This window comes from Amphiprion ocellaris, chromosome 16 (assembly GCF_022539595.1).
Source record: "Amphiprion ocellaris isolate individual 3 ecotype Okinawa chromosome 16, ASM2253959v1, whole genome shotgun sequence".
NCBI lineage: Eukaryota > Metazoa > Chordata > Actinopteri > Pomacentridae > Amphiprion > Amphiprion ocellaris.
Genome location: NC_072781.1, coordinates 7,130,966 through 7,155,004, shown reverse-complemented (window position 1 = coordinate 7,155,004; position 24,039 = coordinate 7,130,966). Strand labels below are relative to the sequence as shown.

The 24,039-nt window shown below is 42.5% G+C and overlaps 1 protein-coding gene across 5 annotated transcripts in view; it reads left to right on the top strand.

Moving 5' to 3' along the window:
• Positions 1-24,039, top strand: part of ctbp2a (C-terminal binding protein 2a) — a 75,408-nt gene that overhangs the window by 27,608 nt on the left and 23,761 nt on the right. Inside the window, exon 1 of one of the 5 annotated variants that reach the window (XM_035941562.2) lies at positions 4,117-6,842. The exons of 2 other annotated variants lie outside the window; for them this stretch is intronic. In XM_035941562.2, the coding sequence (XP_035797455.1) occupies positions 4,517-6,842 (2,326 nt within the window). In that variant the 5' untranslated portion in view covers positions 4,117-4,516. Of the gene's footprint in view, positions 1-4,116; positions 6,843-20,307; positions 21,219-24,039 lie in introns of those variants that run through there. 2 more of the 5 variants (XM_023295382.3, XM_023295385.3) reach the window with 2 other exon arrangements.

Genomic DNA, 24,039 nt, shown 5'->3' with positions numbered 1-24,039 from the left:
CAGACATAGAGGAAATTCTTGAGAATTTGTGTTCTTCTGCTCCTGCTGTGTGTGTGTGTGTGTGCAGTAGCAAAATGGAAAAAACTGTGTGTCATTTCAGAACGTTACACAAACCCAATACATGATTGTCATTTAGATAAGTACTAGCTTCATTGCCATCGACCTCCATTTTACAGTCCATTTAGTTCCTATGGAGATGCTTTCAGAGACAAATAATCCCACTGGAATCACATACAAGGCAGTCATGTACATAATGTCTGTTAAGTGTGCATTGCAATTCATCTGACAGCATTATTCTTTGCAGCGGCACTGGCATTGTAATCCCATTTCCAGTTAGTGCCTCCTGCCCCACGCTCATGCATAAGTCAATGTGTGTTTAACATTCAAATCATGCCTTTGGTACGTGGCGTGTCGCACTATAGGAGACAGTTGTTTTTATTTCTCTTGCGGTGCAGTATTCACTTTGAGTTAGCGTGTGATTTTTATTCATGTATGCACGCCGGGCCAAGGCCAAGGCTTTAGCGGCGGTTTGCGTGTGTGAATGGAAAGGGACATTAACGAAGCTGCTGTCTCTGCTGCACGTCAGGAGACGAGCAGAACAGGGTCAAAAAGCTGAGTGGAGATCCGGGATCGTGCAAACCGAATGCGCCGTATTGTGTGAGTGGATAGATAAAGGGGTGACGGCAAAGTTTTAAATTTGCTCGTTGCATGTGAGCCCTCTTTGGTAAAGCCTGAGCACATTTTGCATGGTAAAAACATGCAGCAACATGTGCGCACATACATAAAGTGACCCACCTGGTTCTTCTGCCGGCTTAGCTGCAAAATAATGTAGCAGCAGGGATGGAGAGGGCTGAGTGACAGAGGGAGGCAGAGTGTTTATTAAAAAATGGCACGCATATTGTGCCAGATTACCCACAGATCTGACTGTCGTACATTGGGTCAGTCTTGTTACTTAGTGCTTAAGGCAATTTTCTCTAATACTGAGAGAAATGTAGTTCTGTTATATTAAAAACAAAGCATTAACAAACCATTCCAAGAAAAAGTATTTTCTGAAATCTATTAGCAGTTAAAAGAGCCCTGAACTACATAATTGCATCTTCACTCGAGGTTCATTTACTCGAGGTTTCTATATGTTTTTAATTTTTCACCAGTCAAGTTTTATTCAGTCGAAGGTCTTTATAAGCTTCTGCTGGGGTGGTATTATATTTGCTCTAAAATCCCCGGCTTAAATTCCTAAATCCTACTGTTACAGTGAATCTGGCGTTGTGTGCACAGTCTGGAAAGTATGGCAAATGGAGGAACATTAGAATTTGAAAGTCAAACATTGTTTAGTTTGAGACAAACAGAATTCTGTGATTTACTTTGCTGTCAGGATTAGATCTGCAAACCCTGAGTACACACCTCTGCCCCCGTCTCTCTGTTTGAAGTTGACTTTATGGGGATGTGTGATCCGCTCTGCTGTAGAGAGTCCCTCGAGAATCAGGCCAGAAGAAGTAATGAGAGGAGTGGATGAGGTTGTGGAAAGAAGCCAGTCTATAGGCCACTGTCCTTGACATGGATGTCTGTTTCAATATACTGACAGAAAGCGAGAAGTATTTTCTCTTATCTCTAAGCAACTACTTTTATGTCTCAATAAAGGACTCGGTCTTGCAATGATACTTGTGGACAAGCAATTCAGTTACAAATAATAAACATGACGTCTGACTTTAGATTATGAGATTCAGATTATCAACTTTGATCCTTAAACTACTCATCTTTGACATGCGGTTCCATCCAGAAAATTACCCTAATCTAAACTTAAAATCATGATATTCCATCACTTTATTCTACATGTCTCATTTAAGAAGTCGCCAAACATACGCAGTTTGCTCTAACCAGATTCTGTGAAAACCAATAAAATCCTGGGTTGTTTAACACAACCATGAAGCCATGACTCACTGAGCTGTGATTAACAGTTGGGTGACTTTATGGCTGAACTGCAGGCATTGTTTACACAAAGCAAATGGGAGACAAGTATAGAAGCAATTTGAAAAAGAAAGCAGTGACTCATCTATAGTATGTAGAGTCATCATTCTTTTCTAGCATTAGTAAAACCCATAGGCATTTAGAAAGATGAGGTGATGGACTGTGTATTGCTGGAAAAAGAGGAGCCCACAGTGAGTAATTCAGAGGGTTATTCTCAAAAGACTGTGCCTTTATTTGATGAATGACACTCATACATGTAATGACAGTAAAACTTGATTGACTTTATACCAGCAAAGCCTTAACAGTTTAATAAAATCAAAGCAGGATTCAAAAATGATCTTTTTTCATCTCTCAGTTTTGATTTAATAATTCATCTTTCCAGTCAGTTTTAGATTTCGCTCACTCTTGCCTCCTCTCCTTCTCATCCTCATTTCTTTTCTTTTTTTATGCCAAGCAGGCTAATGGTCTCTCGACCTTACCAAAAGAGTTCTCCATCATCGGTGGAATTGGTTTCGGAGCCACTGTCATCAGCGTTTTCCTGTCATCTTGTGAAAACAGCAGAATACTCAGTTCCCTCTCTGATCTCTTCCTACTCTAATTACACAACTGTGATTAAATAAGATTTTAGTGCCAAAGACTGACATGCCTGCACAGTTTCTACGGGCCCCTCTGTGAGATATTCAGGAACTTCTCTCAAAATGCTGATGCCAACAGAGACTTTGTTCACAGTCTAAAATATGTATTACTAGCCCTCGCTATGGTTACCTCCGAGATTAGATTTGGATGGAAACGGACACTTCCTCACCTTACATGTGTTTTCATGCATTATTAAAAAAGGATCCAGAAGGGATCAGGTTTCAGTCACAATGACATGAAGTGAGATATCATATATGCAGGAAGCTAGCTGGGCAGATACACACTCAGAGCAAAACACCGAATGTAACCTTGGTTAAACAAAATGATAAATGTATTAATTACATCTTAATGTATGACGTGGTAAAGGCATAATGTAGATTGATAGCAGATAGCTTTTTTCCCCACTAAAGCATATTTAAATGAAGGAGCTTGTGTCGTGTTTTGGTCGTGCGTGTGTTTTTGCAAGGCAAAGGTTATAGGTGCTTTGGATTAACTACTGTTACAAAAAGAATCCTCCCCCCCTCGACACACATACGCAGAAACACACAGATGCACCACACTCCCGTGTTTTACTTTTCTCTCGCAAAGGGGCAAATCCAGATTACAGAGCCTCTCTAAGTGAAGGAGATCAGAGGAGATTTGTGAAAGAGGGGGAAGGTGCTGCATTTTACTCATAGGAAAATGCATATGGTTAGAATTTCATGATGTAAATGGCCAAATGAAACAATATTTTGATTGTAAAATTGGTATAAGTGATGCATTTTACAGTAATTTGATAATTGAGAATGATTGTTGCTGGGTGGGCAAACAGGACAAATGTTGCTGTTGTTTTCCATTACACATTCTGCAGTCTATGCATTGTGATGTTCAGTGTCCTGGAGTTAACATGCAGACAGCAGGTCTGAGTGATCCCAAATCAAGAAGAGGGAGGCAGTGACAGTCAACGCCACGGAGGCATCAAGGACATTTCAGGGGGAGCTGGGCAGCAGTTGCGTGGTGGCTCTGCTGCAAGCATGGGGCCTGGAGGATTAGTGTCCAATCAGAGTGGATTTGATGTTTACTGACAGCACATGGGACTTAGCAGAGAGAACGGTATTTCATTTGTTTTCAATGAAGCTGTGCGCCTTGCCTGGCCTGCCCTCCTCCCCTCGTGCTGTGAATCTGGCAAACTAAGATCTGAAACCTGTTGACGGCAGCACATCATCAACGGCTTCAGGTAGGTGTCACTGAGGGAGGGGGCAACGGGTTTATAGGGTGGAATCAAAATCATTACCATCATCATCATCATCACCACCACCACCAGATACGCTTTATCTGGTTCACATGATGTCACAGTAGGAAGTGGAATTAAACAGGCTTTATTTAGATGTAATCCCTCATAGCAATCGGCAGAGCAAGGAAAATGTCCCAGAGAAGGGAGAGATAAATCCCATTGGATTAGTACAAGCCCCTGCCCATCCCAACCTATAACCCAACCTATCCTCTTCGTTCATTTTTTTCTTTTTTTAATGAATGTTTGGTGGCCGTCTCAAGCGTGCACCCTGTTGCCGTGTCTTCTATGGAATAACTGTGCTACCTCTGCAGTGTTTGTGTGGTTTGGTGTAATGTGGATATGTTTGTGTGTGGTGTCCTCTTTCCTCACACACAGCAAGCCAGCATGACCAGAGATTAATTATTCAAGGACTGCCAGCCAAAACGGGAGTCACCTTACAACATTACAACCTGATATCAGGTGAAACGGTAGACGGTGCTTCATCTTCTTTTCTGCTTGCTCTCCTCCTTCTGTTTTTTGATGCTACTGTACGTGAAGACTTGAAAGAGGACTTTCAAACACACTGTAAGGATCCTTTATTGTGTTTTGTGTTGGGTTTTTTTTTGTTCGTTAACACTGTTTTAAGGCTTTCCTTTTTTGCCAATGCTTGTCACCAACAAACAGTTGAGTCTTGGACGCTCCCACAGTTGGGACACGCTAGGAGGGAATGAGGGTCAGTGGGAGAGGGCTGACAGTGTGTACGAGCAGCAGGCAAGAGTAGCAGGCCGCCGGAGCTCTCTGTCATACGGAGAGGGAGGAGGGTGGTACGAGCCTCCACCAGGGGTGCGTCCCCCTGACCTGGATTTGAAGCGCGACCCATATTCCTACCAAGACTCTCTCTACGGACAGGTTTACGCAGAGCGACACGACCCACGGGGGCTGAGAAAGGGCTCGGTGCCGGATCTAAACCACTACGAACGAGCACCCATGGCTCACCGAGGATCCATTCCACCTCAGGATTACTACTCCCATGACCCGGCCATGACTCCTCGGCCACCTGAGGGGTTTTACCGATCTGAACACCAGCCACCGCCGCCTCATCCTCATCCGCTCAGCAGGTCAGGCTCTCATTTTGGGATGGCACCAGGAACTCGTGCTGCGTGGGATCAAGGTCAGGGAAGGGCAGGACCTCCAGCACCCTCATCGCCTCTACCTCCTCCTCCCCCTCCTCCAACTGCCCATGAGTTGAATCGGGCATACAGGGAATCTGGTGCTGTAAATGTTGCCAAGATGATGCAAGATGGCCAACAGCGCATCCCATCCCGAGACCCATCTCCAGCCCACTATGGTATGGAGCACGCTTCCCCTCGGTATGCTAGTGAGCCTCCTCCTCCTCTGGCCGGTCAGCCGGTCTATACTGATGTTAATGGCCGCCCGCTGGATCCACAGCAGCAGGCAGCTACCTGCCTAGTGGTAGATCCAGCCAGTCAAGGAATTGTCATGAGGCAAGAGACAGCCTCACCCTACACCATTCAACAACAACAGCAGTTACAACAGCAACAGCAAATACAGCAGCAACAATTACAGCAACAGCAACAATTACAACAGCAGCAACAACTGCAACAGCAGCAACTTCAACAACAACAGATACAACAGCAGCAACTTCAACAGCAACAGTTACAGCAACAACAGATTCAGCAACAGCAAATACAGCAGCAACAGCTTCAACAACAGCAGTTACAGCAACAGCAACTTCAGCAAGAACAGTTGCAGCTGCAACAGCAACAGCCCCTGCCACCTCCACCTACTATGCCAGTCTCCGACCCGAACCTTACTATGGCGGCTCCACTTCCTGCTCCACCTGCTCCGGTGCAGACTACAGCAGTTGTTCCAGCTGCACCTGTGCCCGTACCTGTGCAGGTTGCCCCAACTCCTGCCCCACCACCGCCACCTACTCCACTTCCTGCTCCACTTCCTGCTCTTCCCCCAACTGCTCCACAGACACCTTTGCCTGTGGACCCCAAGAAGACAGTTGATCCTGAGTTCCTTTCTCTGTTGCGAAATGAAGGTCTTTCTGAGAGCACCATTTCCTCCCTTATCCAGCAGGGTTTTGACTCCACTAGCATGCTAGCTGTTATGGAGGAGAATGACGTCCGCACCGTTGCCCCGAACCTTGGGCAGGCTCGTGTACTGTCTCGCTTCATCCACAACTACAAGCGACCCGTTGATGCCACACCAGCCCCCTCACAACCCCAGACACCCATGCGAGGCCGTTCTAATAGCTTCAGTCATCGCTCAGACATTTACCACCAGCAGCACCACCACCCGCCACACCCTCCACAGGCTTTAGCTGTGGACCCACAACTAATGCCCCCACCAACACCTGGGGCCATGCAAACCATCTCCCCACGGATGGGAGAAGTAATGAGTAGGAGGCCCAGCAGTGCCCCCTCTCAGCACCTCTTGGAAGCCTCTGGTGGCTACCCAGGCCATCCACCTCGTTCCCCAGGACCGTATGCTGGAGCCATTATGCCTGTTCAGTCAAGACCGATGTCGGCTTACTCATCTGGGGTGACAATGCCAGGGGTGCCTATGCAGGGTATGCAAATAATGCCCCAGCAGATGACTGGGTCAATGCCTGCCATACCGGGATCTATGCACTCCATGCCAGGTATGCCACAACAGATGCCTGTATCCATGCCAGCTTTACAGCAGCCACCACAGCAGGTACCGAAAGCATACTCTACCAATTACACAGTGCCCATGGAGCTGATGAAGAGGGACAGGAACTTACTGCCATTGTCACCCATGCACAGCCCTCACCCTAGTCCTCAGCTGATGCGTAAGGGTGGGGGGCCTGCATCAGACAATGCCCTCGTCCCTGTGGGAGCGCCTGTTCAAGGCCAAGGTGCCCTGGTTGCAAACCAGAAGTTAAGTCGACGCACAGGTCCACCGGTCATCGTGTCCACTATGGCATCTCCAGATACAAGTAAAGTTTTTTTTTCTTTCACGCTTATCTGTCGTTTTAGTTCTTGATTGATTTGATCTTGCTTTCTCTTGACTACTCCACATGTTTTTAATAGATAAGAAAGTTTGTTTTTCCTTGAGCTCTTCATTTCTTGCAAGGTTTTTGTAAGATACCACTTTCAATTCCTCTCATTGCTGTCTTGCTGCATTAAGAATCATATCATGTTTTTACAATTTGGTTGACATTTCCAAGAGCCATTCATTGTATGTAGTGGAAACAACTTGAATCTTAGGTTGCATCCGTTTCTTTTAGCCAAAGTAGGCACTGTAAATCTATTTTCGTCTTTCATAGTGATGAATCATTTGTATGTGAATTCCATCTCTGTCAAATAAGTGTTTTTGTATTTTGCTTTATACCAGCGTTCAGATCAAGGGTGCATGAAATCTATTTAGCTGAGAATGGTTGCTAGTATGTGATGCATGATACTTGACCTTAAGAAAATCCAAACCCAATGAGAATATTAATCGAGGACTTTCTGAATCATTTAATCTTTCTTGTCAGTGCTGTCATTTGTTTGCTGTTCTGTGCTGGCGCTCATTATATCAACAGTAGATAAATGATGTGTCTTTTCTTCTTATCTAGGCCAGTCGAAATCCAAATGTTTCTGCCTATCTCCTTTCCAAAATCGTTGTTCAGATTTTGAATTAATACCATAGAAGGATAAGTTTTGCTTTCTGGCAATCCATCCCCTGTCCTACTTTTGGTTTCTGCATTTGTTATGATCCTAAACTGATAGTTATATCTCGCTTTTTCGTCTGCTTATCTCTGAGCCAGCCAGATTTGTCAGAATTCCTTATGTTTTCTGTGAAGTCCTTTATTATTTCAGTAATCTCGTGCAGTCCCATTGTCAGAATGAGATATCGCCCCATTAAACACAACACAAAATGGCACTGACGAGGTGCAATATAGAGGATTTGGGAGGAAGAGCTGTCGGCGCCCTTTCTGATACGTTTTAAATTTTAACGACTGTGCACTGTCTACATGTTACACCCTGTCATCTACTGCATTCATGTGTGAACACTTCACGTTAAGATTTGTCTTAACTGTGTGGGAACAGCAGGTATCCAGGCGTGCATCTGTGTTATTTTTTTAATGGTGTGCATCTGTGTACAGTATGTGTGATTGTGATTGCTGTATTGCAACAGTCTCCTGGCACAGATATAATTTTTACTCATGTAGCTTTGTCGGCTATATGTAATGTCCTTGTTAAGTGATTGCAGGCCATTATTTGAAATAACTTCACTGCTGCAACTATATAGAATTCAGGAAGTTGCATAATGGTGATTGTAGCATTAGTCCTATGCAGCGTTTCAGCTGTGGTGTCATTGTAACTGCAGCTGTTTTTGATAAAGTCCTCTGTGCTCTGCCTTGCTCCATCTCCCCACAGCCCCTCGAGCTCCTGTTGTAGTAAACATAGATGTCTTCTTTCATTATGATAATAAGGATGCTTCAGAGTAGCCTCGAAAGGCTTTATAGCCACTCGGGCCACACAGCATTCCTTTAGTCCTGCTGCTGTCAAGGTGTACCACCGACCTGCATGGAATAGCAATTAGCTTTGTCTAGTTCTTCTCGAACAGGTTTGCTCACAGGCTTTATTATGTGAAACTTTTCTGTATGGTTGATTTTTTACGCTGAATTTATTCAACATTGATTTGTGTTATTAAAATTACAGTCACTGCATTCTCATTGTGCAGTCACTTGCATTTTTTGGGACACCCGTGTCAGATTAAAGCATCATTTCAGCACAATGAGAGCTGCTACCTAAATTCTGTTCTTTTCAATCCCATTGCCTGATAAAAGTCGATTCCAGACATTATGGGCAATAAAGGCAGATTTCTCCATCAACACCAGCTCACTAGAGGCTGACTAGCAGCATAACTGGACAGATAAAATCGAATTACAGTGCTGATGGCTGATGTGTGATTGTGTCATTTCTCTGTGCAGGTTGTAATGAGAAGATAGAGGGAGGTTTAATCCTCCAGATCCTCCATTTCCACTGCTGCACTAATCCATAGATACTGTCATTCTGCTCAGATCGGCCTCCTGGCTTCCTGTAAAAGACTGTACATAGTCAGTAGGTTGAAATGGACTTGACACGTCCAAGGTGGTTTGGGAACAAATGATTTAACTGTGGCAGTTTTGTTGTGGTCTTGGCAATATTTAGGCCTGAGAGAGCAGATATTAAAAGAACTCCATTGCTTGCCTGTCAAAATAGGCTGCCGTTCTTTACACAAACTGACACATGCTTTGGAAAATGGATTTTTTTTTTCAAGTCTGCCACATACACATACATCACATTGTTAGTACACACACATTCAGCAGAGTAGACCTTATTTGCATGTGGCTGACATTTGTTGCTTTGGTAATTTCATCTGTTAATGGACATGTCTGCAAAGCTGCTCTGAAAGCATATTCCTAAATTGTATGTTGCTAGGCAACGTGGGTTTTGGTGGCAATCGTAGGCAGATTTGCTTCTGGTTAAAGGGTCGGTCCATTGTCTGAAAACACTGCAAATTTACTCCTTGTTTTTTTTTTTTTTTATTATTTTAAAAATGGTTGGCTGAGCTAATGCATTTAGAAGAAGATATTTTTTATGTGGGTTAAACAGAGATTTGGAGGTTTTGGAGGGCATGTGCCTTTTCAACATAGCATATAGGATATAGACTCTGTTGCAAGTTTAATAAATGATACTCTAACAGCAGCAGTAACACATATTGCATTCTTTTCACTCTAATCATGTGTGAGCTGACTGCCTCAGATAATTCATTAGGTACGGCAGTATGTTGCATCCACAACCCCAAAGACTTTTCCTTTGAATTAATAGCCCATGTGTAAATACAGATGGCATGCTCCCGCCCTCCTCGCTACATGATGCTTCGTGGAACACCCTTGAGCAGGACCCTGCCTTTATATGACTAACTGGGACTCACATCCCATCCCCCACACCCACATAATCATGTATGACATTGGAGGACTTTTTTTTTTTTTTTTTAAATGTTTATTTTGAATAAGTAAAACAATACAAAGGTCCACAACAAAAAGAAACAACAACAAAAATAATAATAATAAAAAAACAGAACAAAGCAAAACAATATAAACAAAAGAACATTGACATAACTGTCTTATTCGAAAAGGAGTAGGAGAAGCCGTGGCTTGTCAAGTCCCACCCCTTTCAACAAAATAGCGAAGTCCAAAAAAAGAAAAAAAACTTCACCTTCTCTGCAAAGTGTGTTTGCCCCCTCAGTTTGTGGGCTTCTATCAGGCGACCTGGTAGCAGCTCGGGTCGGTTCTTCCGCTCTGCGTGACACACTAGCTGCGATTTTCCTCCGTGCGTCGGCCTAGCATGACGGTGGGGGAGGGTTATGGCATATTAGTTCTGGAGATCGCAGATTATGTATTAACGGGGTCCAGGTCAAAGCTACAGGCAGTTGTTACACTGAGTGAGGGATTAAGCGAGAGAGAGAGAGGGAGGGAAAGAGAGACATAGTCCTGCTACTGATAGATGATGATGGCTGACTGCACAGTGGGGAAGAGAAACAGGGAGTTGACAGCTGTCAGTCAACCTTGGAGTCTCCATGGTTAGCTGTCAAATCTTGCATCTTGACTTTGAGGGTCAAACATTGGCTCTAATCTGGGTTGACAGTCCAGAGTTGTTTTGGGTATGTTGCTGGTCACTCTGGTACTTTTTTATCCCTCAGTTACATGACCTTGAGTACTGTAGCCAGTGGATTAGACTGGGATGTTTTCAGAGCAACAACAGATATACATAGACATTATGCAAATTACCCCTTTGAATATTTTAGTCTCGGTCATTTTGATAAGTGAAACTCTGTTTTGACCTTCGTTTCTGCAAGTTAAAGTGCTATTAATTTTGTGCATAGGCAGCAGTAAGAGGCTGGCAGTTGTAGCACTTTCCAGGCAACTCAATTGGTTTGATTCCAAAAAAAGTCAGAGATACAAGCTTGTGTACCTAAAAATTAAAGAAAAGAGGTTAACTTTAGAGCCAGAGAGTATTTTGCCCATTTTCACATTACTTTATTTGGTCTACTCTATAAAGATTTTGACCCTCTGACACTAAAAAATTGCTAGCGGCTTTAAAAGGCATGTTGTCTTTTTTTAATCACCAAAATTACACCATTTGCCAGAACTAGAAGCTGTAAAGACAGAAAGAATCATTGGACTTTCAAATTTCCAGTGATTCTTGAAAGATCCTCTGTGATGTGCAGAACGATGGAGAAAAATAATCCAAATCTAAGCACACAATTGTGATGTTTTCATCATGAAAAAGTGTTTAAAAAAAAAAAAAAAAACATTTTATGCTGCTTGGTGCCACTATAAAGGTATTAGTGACTCAGCTGAAACAACAGTCCTGACAAAAATTTTAGGACTTTTCAGCTGAACTGGGATGAACTGCAGGCTGTGTTTATCTGAACATAGAATGGAAATACATGAAAAATGTAAGTAGTGAAATATTTATAGTATGTAGAGTTACCATTTTCAATATCAATAGTAAGAGCCACTTGTGAAAGTGTTGTACATTAGTACCCCTATTTTATATTTATTTTTGTAAAATAATTAATTAAATTCAACTTTTGTCATTTACAGAATTTTAACTGTCAGATGACAATTTCAGTTCTCTCTACTTCTAGTCATGGTTGTACTGTTTTCATCGAGCTGCAGGACTTTAAACTGCAGTGAAAAATTTGCCCACAGTGACAAAAAAAATGCCCAGAAACTGTTTAAAAATGTCTAAAATGCAAGCATTTTATATCATTTGTTTTGCAGCACAACGTAGCCAATGAGATGAAATGGTTCATTTTTTAAATTTAAAACAACCATATTGGCACATACTAACTGAAAAACAAACTAAAATCAGAAAAACTATTTGCTGCAAAACATTTAAACACACATATTGAAACTTTGTAATAGCCCCATATTACACATACAGTAGTCCTATGAAATATTGACAGAATTAAGATGCTCTCTTCATCTATAAAAACTGCTGTGGTCGAGCTGAAGTATTATATGTTGTTTTGTTTCATAACTATAAAGATTCTGTCAGATTCTAATTTCAGTCTTGACAGTAAAAATAATTACATGGTCTGGATAGGCAGCTGTTTATTCGTTTGTGACCACATGCCTGGCACCCCTTTAGCTGCACAGTTCCACCTTTTATGGCCTTGTTGATCATATCAAAAGCTTCTTTAGGATTAAATTTATACTATGTTTATTTCTGCATGTGTAGGCAGTCCATAAAAAGTTTAGGGTGAAAGGTGACGGTTTGTCAGAATTGTTTTTGGCTAAGGAGTAACTGTAGTATAAGTATTTTTTTTTTTTAAACTTCCAATTACTGAGCTAAAGTATTACAGTTTTTAGAAATCTGATAATTTACTCGACTCATTTTTGGTGTCTGGGTCGTTTTGGGATGAATTTAGCAACCCTGGCGCTGGATTACGTAATGCATGTTCTTTCTATTTGTGCCTCTTGCTGGCGCTTACTGCATAGCCACAGCAGCCAAAACTTCTTGCCATCATACTATGAAGTATTCAAAGTCACAGTATTATATTGAAAAGTGTTGCAAATATTTTGTCCACCCATTACCAGACAAATATAAAGCAGTCTGGTACACCAAAACCACCACCTACAACGTCAATAACAAACCAAAAAGTAGAATTATCATCTTTCTTAAGCTTCATCATAAAAGTAATATTGCATTAGACTGCACAGGTGTTCCTAATAAAGTGCATGGTGAGTGTATGTCACATTTGTGCACTAAAGCATGTTCAAAAAGGCATTTGCAGGTGGCAGTGGTGGCGTCTGTCATGCACAGTGCTGAGTTTCTCTCCCTGCCAGATGTTCCTCTGAAGCAGTGATTTCCTTTTCCCCTCACAAGAGAATAAACTTTCTGGTCCTGCTATGCCTCTTACCCTGCCAGGATTACATTTATACAAATCATAAGTTGTCATTTTCTCTTCATGTTTTTTTTCCACCCTTGTTTTTGTCTATGTTTAAATTGATCCCAGTTTCTGTTTGTCTCTTTTTCCCTCTTGGTCTTTCTCAGGGAAAAAGCAGTTAGAAGAGGTAATGGGAGAAATATGTTTCTAAACAAACGTCATACTCTGCTCAGCACATTCATTCATGACTGTGGTTGTGGTTTTGCAGAGCCCGTCTGCAAAAAAATGAGGGGAAACGAGTGAAGTGAAGATGGGAGGTGACCGAACCCAAGCAAAGACAGCAGAGCAGGCGAGAAGATTGAGCAAGAAAGACCAAGGAAGGGAGTTAAACGCAGAGAAGGCTGCTTTAGATTGGATAGTGACTGCTTTACAGGCCCCGATAGAATCTCAGAAATTGGTGGAGGAGTGTAAATGGGAGATTATATAAATGGAAACTCTGTCATGCCGTCTTAGAGCGATTGAGGAAGGGGAGGAAAGCAGGAGAAGAAAGACACCTCCAATCCATGCCGTGCTGTCTGGCATCTCAGCTGCTCAGATGCATGTCAGACTGTGTCATACAAGCAAATTACACATGAAAAGAAAGATAATTAGACCTATTATACGAACAGAGCTTGAGTCAGCACTCTGGCTGTGGCCTTTTGATGCAAGTGTTGCAACAGTTTGGTCTTAAACATGTTAGAAAATGGGTGTCACAGTTTGCCAGAAACTGCTCAAGGTTAGTTTTAGTGTTATTTATCAATCTTTAAGACAAGATTAAAAAAAAAAAAAAAAAAAAAAAAGAAAAAAAGAACGATCTTACATTTGAGAAGCTGGAGCCGGAAAATGTTTGACATTGTTCCTTGAGAAACTGTTTTAAAATAGTTGCTTTTGAAACACTGTAGTTAGGAAATCGAAAAGGCTGCAAATTTGGATATATCTTATGCAGTCTGTCTAAGCAAGGTTTTTTTATTTTGTTGTTGGTACTTTATGTAGCTTGATTGCAGATGGTGCAACACTGAGCCGTGAATGACCAAACTGTTGTCTTTAACTTTCTGGCTCAAGGGTTGTAGACAGAAACTGTGTAGCAACCAGAAACCATAAAATGTCAATGATATTTGCCAAAATTTAGCAATAACAGACAAAATAACCATTGTCAGTCAGAAGTGGGCTGGTCTCGAGTTATACGAAGCATGGGCAATAAACAATAGCATGTCTGTATCATCTAACTCAGAAACTATGAAACACCCTGCTAGGTTGGTGGCAGATGTAATATTGTATATGATATGGAGAATACAGAGTTTGTCTAGATTCTCAAAGGAAAAGTACAACAACTTTTATAGTGAACAGACAGTCAGAAATTCATTTTCATTGGTTATTAAACGTAATGTAACTCTGTCATTTGTTCCATGCTATATAAGAACCAGAGTCCTCCTTCCCAAACCCTTTTTAGGAGTGTAACAAAATTGTCTTTTGCAAACCTCAGACCTTTTGACCCTCAGGTAGTTCTTCAACCTGCCAGAAAGTTCCGCACACAAATAATTCTATAGCAAGGAGTTGCTGGACACATAGATAATAAATGATAATGTAAGAGATCATGGTTGTTTTTTCTTTCACATGCACAAAAAAACCCCCAAAAACATTAGAATCGATAGAACAACCATTGATAGAATGATCAGTTATTTTTTATTTTTGAAAACTTGTTTTTGTCGTTACGTCAGAACTGGTTCAGTGGAACTAGTTGGCGAGCGGAGCGGACAAATACGTCGTCACACGGTGAGCGAAGTGGATGAATACTGTATGTACAGTAGTCACACGGCGCTATAAGACGGCTTGGTTTACATTTTCCTACTGAGTTGTATTTCAGTATGAGCTCATGACTGTTTTCGTTACTGTAGTTGTACGAATATGTAAACCGATCGATATCGTGAGGCAAGTAATGGATTTGTTTCCATTTTCACCGGAATTCTGACTTCTGCCAAAAATCGACTTACATCGCACTACAGGAACGGAACTCTGATGTAAGTCGAGGACCTCCTGTAAGCCTTTTCTCCCGTGTTTTAATTAAAATTAGGTCAATAAAAATCCATCAATAATAATGATATTAGCTGAAATTACACAGTTTATGCTGGATGGGTTTTTCAGTTCTGTCACTTAGCATTGAGTTTGAGGTGATGCGATTGGGGCGGCTATAAATTTGAATCGAAGAGACCCTTGATTGACATATAATGCCGTCGCTCAATTCCCCATTTCCTAGTTTCCTGTCACTTTTACCACATCAAAATGAAAAAAAACTAATCTGATTGGTACAACTGGAGTCACAACTAGAAAATGTGAAGACCAAATCGACAGAGAAATCAATTGGAGTGTTGAAAGTTAGTTTTGTGAGTTGGTTAGCGATTTAATGGCCAATGATAATATGTGCTCCTGTTATCACACATAGTCACAGTTTTAGAGTTAAATCATTTGTTACACAGTAACTCTCCTCTGTTTGAGCTGTTGGTATTTCATTTTACTTTGCTTTACAAAATGTGTTTGAACTGTATGTAATTTATCTCCCAACCTACCTCCTCTTCCCTGCATTTTGTAATGAGAATATCATAGAACCGTCTGACGCTGGGTGTTGTGAATGTGGCAGCATAGAGCTTGCAGATAGACAGCACAGGTGCCATCAAAAGAAACCGGACCTTGAAAAGAAAAAGTCTGACCTTTCTGGCTTTTTTGCTCCATCGTTGCAGAGAGGCAGGAGTTGATTAACAGCCAGTTGTTGAAGCAGAGGCAGAGGAAGGACAGACAGCGGAGGTCAGATGCTCAAACATTTGCAGCTCAGAGAAAGACGGAAAAAGCTTCTACATTCCTCATCAACAGACCTGTTAACTTATCTCCCCTTTCTCTTTCTTGTTTCTTACTGGCTCCTTCCTTCTATTTTTCTTTCGCCCTTTCCTTTCCGTTCTCCTCCTCCGTGACCAGGGAGTCACCCTGAATTATTCATTTTGAGAAAATGAAAATCTTCATGGGCGTTGAGTCGGAGTGCAGGAGACGAAAGGCTGACCACGTTCGCATGTGTGGCCAAGCGTCGCAAAACTTAACACTTTTGCTCAGCAGTGTTTTAACAAAATAGAAAGGGGAGATATGTTTAGAGGTGGCGATGAATCTCATTGGCACCACAGGGGAAACATTCTACACTTGTCAGTAGGCATGTCAGGATCACAGGGAGCTGTAAATGGGATTCTGCTTCACAGTGTTCCTGCTTCTTTTATCCTAAATTTAGATGATGTGTTTCAAATATTTGGACACATTATTGAGTTAGTACAAGTTCCAGTTGATGCATGAGTAACAGTTAAATCAGATATGCGCGTGTGCATATTTGTTCTCTGTTTCATTTTTCATGGATGCCGTTTCACACTCTGTTTGTCTAAGCCTGCTGCATACATGAGGAGTGTAATAACCAGCTCCATTCATCCTGCATCGTCAGACACACACACACACACACACACACACACACACATTTCCTCACTCTTTACATCTCTTTCCTCTCCAATAAGGCCAGTTGGCTCGAAAGAAGAAGGTGGAGGAGGAGAGTGATGGTGTTTAAGAGGTGGAGAGATGCACAGACGGAGTATGAATGGAAGAATTTATGTGCTGAAATCGCCTGTCTGGAAAAAAAAAAAAGATCAACATCTGTTGTCCACCTGCAGCTGTGCCATTTCTCTTTATCCCTTTTTTCCCCCGCTGTCCCTCCTCTCGCTCGTCTCCCCAGAATCTCGTTTGTGCTTCAGTCATTTGGCAACGGCACGGCATGTAGATCACAGGAGGCAGATGGGATGGTGAATTTTAGAGGTCAAATTATACAGTAGGCCTCTCTCACTCCGGCGCTTTCTTTTCATGAATGAGGCTTTTTTACTCCAGGGCTGGTTTGTGGGCTCTGGTTACATGTTGTAACCGAACCTCCTCAATGAAGCCCTTTAAACTCACCACACTCCTGCTGAACTTACACTAGATACAAGCTGTACGCTACAATGTGTACACTGCAAACAGCATGGTACAATACAGGCCGTGCGCCGTTTCTGTCCTTTATTTGGTGACAAGTGTTCAGTGTTTTCTTACTGGGACTTTTCAGTGGTGCAACGTGCAAAGATTTCCAGATTTCTCTACAGTGTGTGATGAATAAAACTGTACTTGATTATGTGTGTTGATCAATTAATCAGTTAGATGTCAGCACTAATATATGTGTTCGCACAACTCATTTATTGCTACCAGTGTTTCAGGGTAATGCATTACTGTAATCTCATTACGGTTGTCTGTAATGCGTTAAAGTGACACATTACTGTTCTTAAATCCAGAAATGACAATACAAGTGAGGCCCGACCAATACGGATTTTTTGAGGCTGATGCCGATTCCGATATTTGGCAAAAAAAAAAAAATTCCGATAACTAATCAACCTGCCAATTAATTTTTTAAAAATGAATGAAATAACTTATTTTCAATTACAGGCATTTGTTTAACTTTACAGTAGAGAGGACAAAAACATGCAACGAAGCATTAAAGCTCTGGGAAATTATATAACCTTAAAAAAGACAATCTATAAATGAGTTATGAAATGCATCTTGTCTTGTACTTCTTGTTGCTGCAAATTAGAGGTAGATTATAGTACAGGTAGAAAAACTTTTTTAAAAAGTTGTAAATTTCAATTGTGAGGTTAAAGCAACAAAAACTAAATTATTTCTATGCAGCATGCCTAGATATAGCTGCCAGTTATACTGATGAATTTATCTTTAGATTTAGGCCATTGGTATATGCTGTATATAGGCAACATAATGAGTGAATTTACTGGCAAAACATTATTTCTGCAGCCCTCTGATGCCCTTTAACGTTAAATCGCATTTTCTCTACTCCATTATTTTCTTTGCCATGAAGTAAAGACTCAAATGAACCAAAATAAAAAACCAGAGACGCAAATATTCCGACACTAATGTTCCTCCATAACAACACACACAGTGAGTTGCTGTTACAGCCTGGGCCACATTATAGTATTTTTTTGCTGAAGACAGACAGAAATGTTAATCATTTTACTGAAAAAAAAAAAACCCTCCTCTGGGTTGACATCGCTCCTCCTTAAATGCACCTCAACACGCAGCTGACGGAGTGACGAACGTTCGTTATATATTCTCAAATATTTTTTACACTTACGTTATTTCTGCAGTTACTGGCTTTTAAGCTGTTAGCTAATGCTATGCTAGGTTGGCATAACTGCAGCGATGTTATTGCTAGCATAAACAGACAGGGAGTAACTTAAGCTAGGTTAGCACAACATGACAAAGAGAGTTAAACTGAAACGGGAGACATGTTGAGTCATTGTTAATTTCACAACGTCGTTATGAACTTACCTGTCGGCTCAGCCCACTCCTGTAATGTTGCCTGGCTGTAGCTTGCTCCTCTACGTTACTGAGGATTGAATGGAGTCAGAGCTCCATGTTTTGGACAAACAGAGCAAGGACATCATTTTGCGTGACTCCGACAGTATTTACTGTTTTATGAGAAATTAAGAATATATATCGGCCTTTAATCGGCAAAACCCGGCCGATGATGATTATTTTGAAAGGGGCTTTAATCAGCCGGCCGATAAATCGGTCGGGCCCTAATTTCAAGTACGGATTAAGTTACTGCTTTCATTTTGAGGCTATGTAGCCATACTGCTGGCTTTCAGCGGCGGCTTTTTCTGTTGGCTTTGTGATAATTCTTTATAGCAAGTATAAGAGGACAATCTTGTGCAGGTCCTCCTTATCAGTAGAGGGATTTGTGCACATATGTGAGGTTTTGATGGCAATTACAGAGGGATGTTGCAAATAAAAGTGTACCGAATTACTTCCTGCAGGGATTAAATCAGAAAAGCACACGAGCAATGTGTAATAGATTGCTTTTTTCATACCCTAACACTGATGTCCACGTCATCGCTAAAGGTTCTTTCACTCTCGTTAATATTAGAGTGAAAAGACCTAGAAAGAAACTATTTGGTGTTAGCTTCAGGTAATATTAACTAAAGCTAAATTAATACTGTTTCTGAAGCCAGTATCAATATTGATAAATTTAAAAAAAGAGCATTTTTCATATTGCTTGGCATTAACAAACATTTCTGGCAACTTTTGACAAACATTGGACAGTGCATTTTATTTAAAGACAGCAGTAATCATAGTAAGTAAACACAACAGATTAAATGCATTATAATAAAGCCTCCCTCAAGTCAGAAAGTTTTTTCTTTGTTCATTGTTCGTTTATTGGAATGTTTGACCTTCACTGTGCAGAAAGATGCAAAGTTTGACTCTTCAAGCTGTTTTCACATTCATTTGCAGAAGTTTGAAAGTTTTTCTGTGCTTTAATCAAAAAGAGCTTTCGGTGAATGACAATGAGAAGATGTTATGTAAGTGTAACAGTTTTTAAGTAGATAATGGGACTTTATAATGAAAAAAACATCAGACTTAAAGATAATGTCAAATCTCCCTAATATAGCAGCACTATGAACCATTTATGCACTCTAATAAACTTACTGTATCTGTGTCTAATGAGGCTTTATCGGATGATCTCGGTCACATTTATTGATTAAGTATTTCCTTTATTATATATTGATTATTCATTTGGAAGTAAATTTGAGAAATCTTTGATGACGAAAGAACTGTAACACCTTCTAAAAAAAAAGCAGTGTTGTGTCTACGAACTGATGACCTGGACAGACTTCTTAACCGTAATTATCAGAATCCTTTTAAGGGAGACGCGGCTCAGTGTTGGCTGGCCTTTCCGACCAGTGTGGTAGTAAACATGCTAATCTTTTACTCCCTGTGCTTGAGTTTAAATCTCGGGATCTGATCGACTCCAGGAAGGATTTTCCTAAGTGTTACCATAAGTTGTAGGACTCCACTGTGCCTGCATCTGCAAGTACACAATCACTACTGTGCTGAAAGACACCTCTTGGCCTCCAGAGAGCTCAGATGCAAGTGTGTTTGTTCAGAAACTTGCAGATATTTTTGCATTGTGGGAAGCAATTTTGCAGGGATTCTCGGTTATCAGAAGAAATGTTTGTGCAACGCTGAAAGCAGCGGCCGGTCATTGTGATGACAGTATGCATAAAATGCCTTTTCGTCCTTGTGTGAAACCAGCATTGTGCGTTGTGCGAGCCTAGCCTAGAAATAACACTTAATGGCTTCTTGAGCGGCAAAACCAATCTGTCCGTTTTTTAAACAGTGAGGAGGGAGAGAGATGAATAAAAAAAAAGAAGAAAAAAATCAGAGTGAGTTTGTGAGGTGGGAGGGAGTGAGGAAAAAGAGGTGGTGGGTAGTGGGGGGGGGGCTGGCACTCTTTAAGGACTGTGAAGGCCAGATCACAAATAATAAAACAGAAAGGCAAGGGTGGGAGGGGGGAAAGAGGAGGGAGGGAGGGGAAGCGAGAGAGAAAAAAAGAGAGAGCGAAGGAAAATATGTTGAGCGAAAGGGGAAGGTCGGAGAGAATGGGAAGAGAGAGTGTGCCAGGAGCGCTGCACCTCTCGCCACGACTGGTGCTCTTCAAGGATCTTTTTATTTTCTCTCTCTTTTATTTACCTCCTCTTTTTTGGGGGGGCGTCTTCTTCTGCATAGCTGTGGATTGTTTTCTGTGCCGTTTTTTTTTCTTTTCGTTTTTCTCCCCCCCACCCACCCCTTCCTCTCTCTCTCTCTTCGTCTTTCTGTGACTTGCAACAAAAGGCTGACGGAGTGAGCCTGACGTCTGAATGAATAGCCCAAACCTGCTGTGAGGGGAGAGAGGAGAGAGTGAGACGGAGAGCAAGGGAAGAAGAGGAGGGCTGAGGAGAGAAAAGATACAAGTGATCTGGCTGGAGAGGCGGAAAGAGGAGAGAGCGCCGAGAAGTGCTGATTGCTGGCTGAAGACGAATAGAGATCCCAATTTATTATTTTTTCTTTTAAACCTCCCCCCCTCTCTGGAGATTAAAGGAGTTGAAGGCGCCGCTTCAAACTGCACCGGTGGGGGGAGTGACGATCGTCCTGTCCTCCCCCTCACCCACTGCCCTCCTGTGCCACCACCATCCTTCTTGTCTCCTCAAGAGTCGTCTGAGAGAAGAAGAAGAAAAGGGAAATGGAACTTCTGGGGATGAGGTGACGAAGGAGGACAGATTTGGAAACAAGCAGCAGGAGAGCGAGGAGGGAAGACAGCTAAAAGGAGAGAGAGAGAGAGAGAGGGAGGAGGGAGGCTGGAGGGGGGGAGGTAGAGAGGAGAGGATAACCCCAGGGCATAGTGTGTGAGGATCCACCAACGCCCACTTCTTTTTTATTTATTTTACATTTTTTTTTTGTCCCTCAACGCTACGTTTCTCCTGCCATGTGCAGCACCTGATTTGAAGAATGTGGAGACAGCATTTTCCAGGCAAGAAGCATGCTTCACGTTGTCTTGTGTGTATATTTGTTTGTGTGTGTGTGTGTGTGTGTGTGTGTGTGTGTGTGTGTGTGTGTGTGTGTGTGTGTGTGTGTGTGTGTGTGTGTGTGCGCACTCGTCAAGGATAATAATAAAAAACTGCAGTGTGTGTGTGTCGGTGAGAGGTGGGGGCAGGGAGTTGGATTTGGCTTTAAGGCTAATGAGCCTCTTATGTTTTTGCAATGAAGTGTGTCGTGAAAACTGTGTGTGTGTGTGTGTGTGTGTGTGTGTGTGTGTGTGTGTGTGTGTGTGTGTGTGTGTGCGTGCGTGCGTGCGTGCGTGCGTGCGTGTGTGTGTGTTTCCTGGGTTTGAAGCCACACGGCAGCAACAGGAGGGGCGAGATTAGACGGGTTGTCATTTGTAGGGTCAGAGGTCACAGAAGATGAGTGGCTAGCATGTTAGCGTTAATGCTTTTTTCAGTGTGTGGATGCCGTATGCTGCAGTGTGTTTATTTCCAAGCTGGGTTATGATTGTGATGCATAAAAACAATGCAAATGCACTGATATTCAGATCAGATGAAAGCTGTGTTCAAAATATAATTAGGAGCTGAGAGCACAGCAGCTACTTTCACACTTTTTGCCATTTTTTTTCTCTTCATTTTCACAACAAAGGCTTATTTGCTGCGCTGATGGTTTTATTTACTGTAACTGTGACCGGTGTTGCATCTTCTCACAGCAGCAAAGACCAAATCTTCCTGCATTTTAAAACAAATCCCCAGGAATTTTTCTGTGAAAACTGGTGGTGTGAAGACGTTCATGCTTTTTGATTTTGCATCGTCGGTCATCATGGACTGGATATGTCGGTTTGCATGTGAAGTGAAGCCGGAGTTTACTGTCCGCTGTTCATCAGCGCTGACAGCTGCTTTTGTCTCCGGACCCCGATTGTTTGGGGACCTCGCCAGAGAGGCACAAAAGATAAATTGGATAAATGCTCGTCTTCATTCTCAGTTCCCATCACACCACCTGTGATATCTAAATGTCAGCGTGTGTTCTCCCTGCACTTTCTCATACACTTTTCCATGCAATTTCACCCCTGCCTTTCACTCTCTCTCTTCCCTTCTGTCTCCTTCCTCCCTCGCCCCCTCTGGCTGAGCCTTTGGGTGGTGATAACTTTGAAGGGGGGGTTGGAGGGGAGCAGCAGGCAGAGAGGGGAGGACAAACAATGTCTTTGTGTGTCCACATAGTGGAACAAGAGACAGGCCGGGGTGGCGGCAGCGTAGCCGGGCGCTGATAGGGTCCAGGGTGGGGGGGCCTGGAGGAGGCCAAAGAAAATGCCAAAGAAAAGATTACACCTCCCCTCCTTTTCTACGGATGCCAGGCGATCGTAAACACACTCAAGAAAGCAGACACTCCCAAGAATACAGGCGCCGGATTCTTGTTAACATGTATGCACGGTTGCGGAGTTGCTGTTTTATATTTCAGGTAGCGAGTGGACGAAAAGAAGTGGAGCGGGAGGAGGGGGGGTATTGGCAGGGAGAGCCGCGAATGCCCTTGAACATTTTGTTTAACAAGATCTGTGACATCCTCAATAATCGCTTGATCATTAACGGCTATCGTCTGTGGGTGTGTGTGAAACTAAGTGCAGCCAAACTCGGCGTCAGCGTGTGCGCAGTCGTGTTTGTGTTGCTGATATCTCCTTGATAAAAATGCCGCAGACAAACGTTGACCGCCGCTCCTCCTGAAACCTCTACATTTTGGGGTTGCCAGGTTGGCCGGCCTGCAGGGGCAAGATTTGATATCCTGAAATCAAGCTTTTCCTTTCTCCCTGCTGCACTTGTCACAAAGAAAGCCCACTGGGTTATCAGCTCGGTCCCTCTCTCCCTCCTCCTCCTCCTCCTCTCACTCTTGGACTATCCCATCACTGAGGCCCCCAGCTTGGGAGTTGCTAGGTAACCAGAACCAGCTGTTGGTCCTAAGCCCGTTGAGCCCGTTTTGGTCCTGCGTCAACTGCGGAGTAGTTTTTCTGAGAGCTCACTGTGAACTCGGCGACCGCCTCTGTGTCCCTGACATCATCGTGCCATGGAAAATCTTCCTCACTTCCTTTTGTTTTTGCAGTTTTATTGTTCCACTGATACAGGGGCCGGTGTGGGAGCGTCCGTGACATGTATTGCACCGTTTTTGAACAATTTAGGAGCATTTCATCACCTCTCACTCGACTATTAGGGAAGGAGATGGGAAATGGAGTGAGAAAGGGCAGCGGGAGAGTGAAAAGAATGAGCTGATGGGTGGCGAGGGTTTGATGAAAGATGTCACCTGTAATTTAGAGCCAGTTAGAGATGACGTCAGGCTATAAAAGAGGGTCTCCAAAGTGTGCCGCTCCTCTGTAAGTGAGGATACTAAACTGTCTCCGAAGGCTATTCACAGAGATTTGAGATGGCAGAGAACACAGTGAAATTATTCAGGAAAATCACAATAGTGCAGGTAAGTTAATACAACTCTGCAGTCCCAGAGTGCACCATTTACATTTCAAAGCGACCTCAAAAAAAAAACAAAACAAAAAAAAAAAAAAAACAAGCCACAAGTAAATCCGAGGGGAATGCATTAACTTCCAAATAAAATCGTCTTTGTAAACCAACCGAGGCATGTTGGATATCCATGAAACCGCAAAAACCAGAGCGCACCATCCGTCAGAACACAGAGCTCGAGGAATAAAGATAACTGATGTAGTGTGATGTTATTAAACGCCAATTTCAAGACTGGTTCCCAAATCCGAGGGGAGAAATACAGGTTTGAGTGAGGGCTTATTTTCTTTCGTTGATTGTTTGCGCTCTATT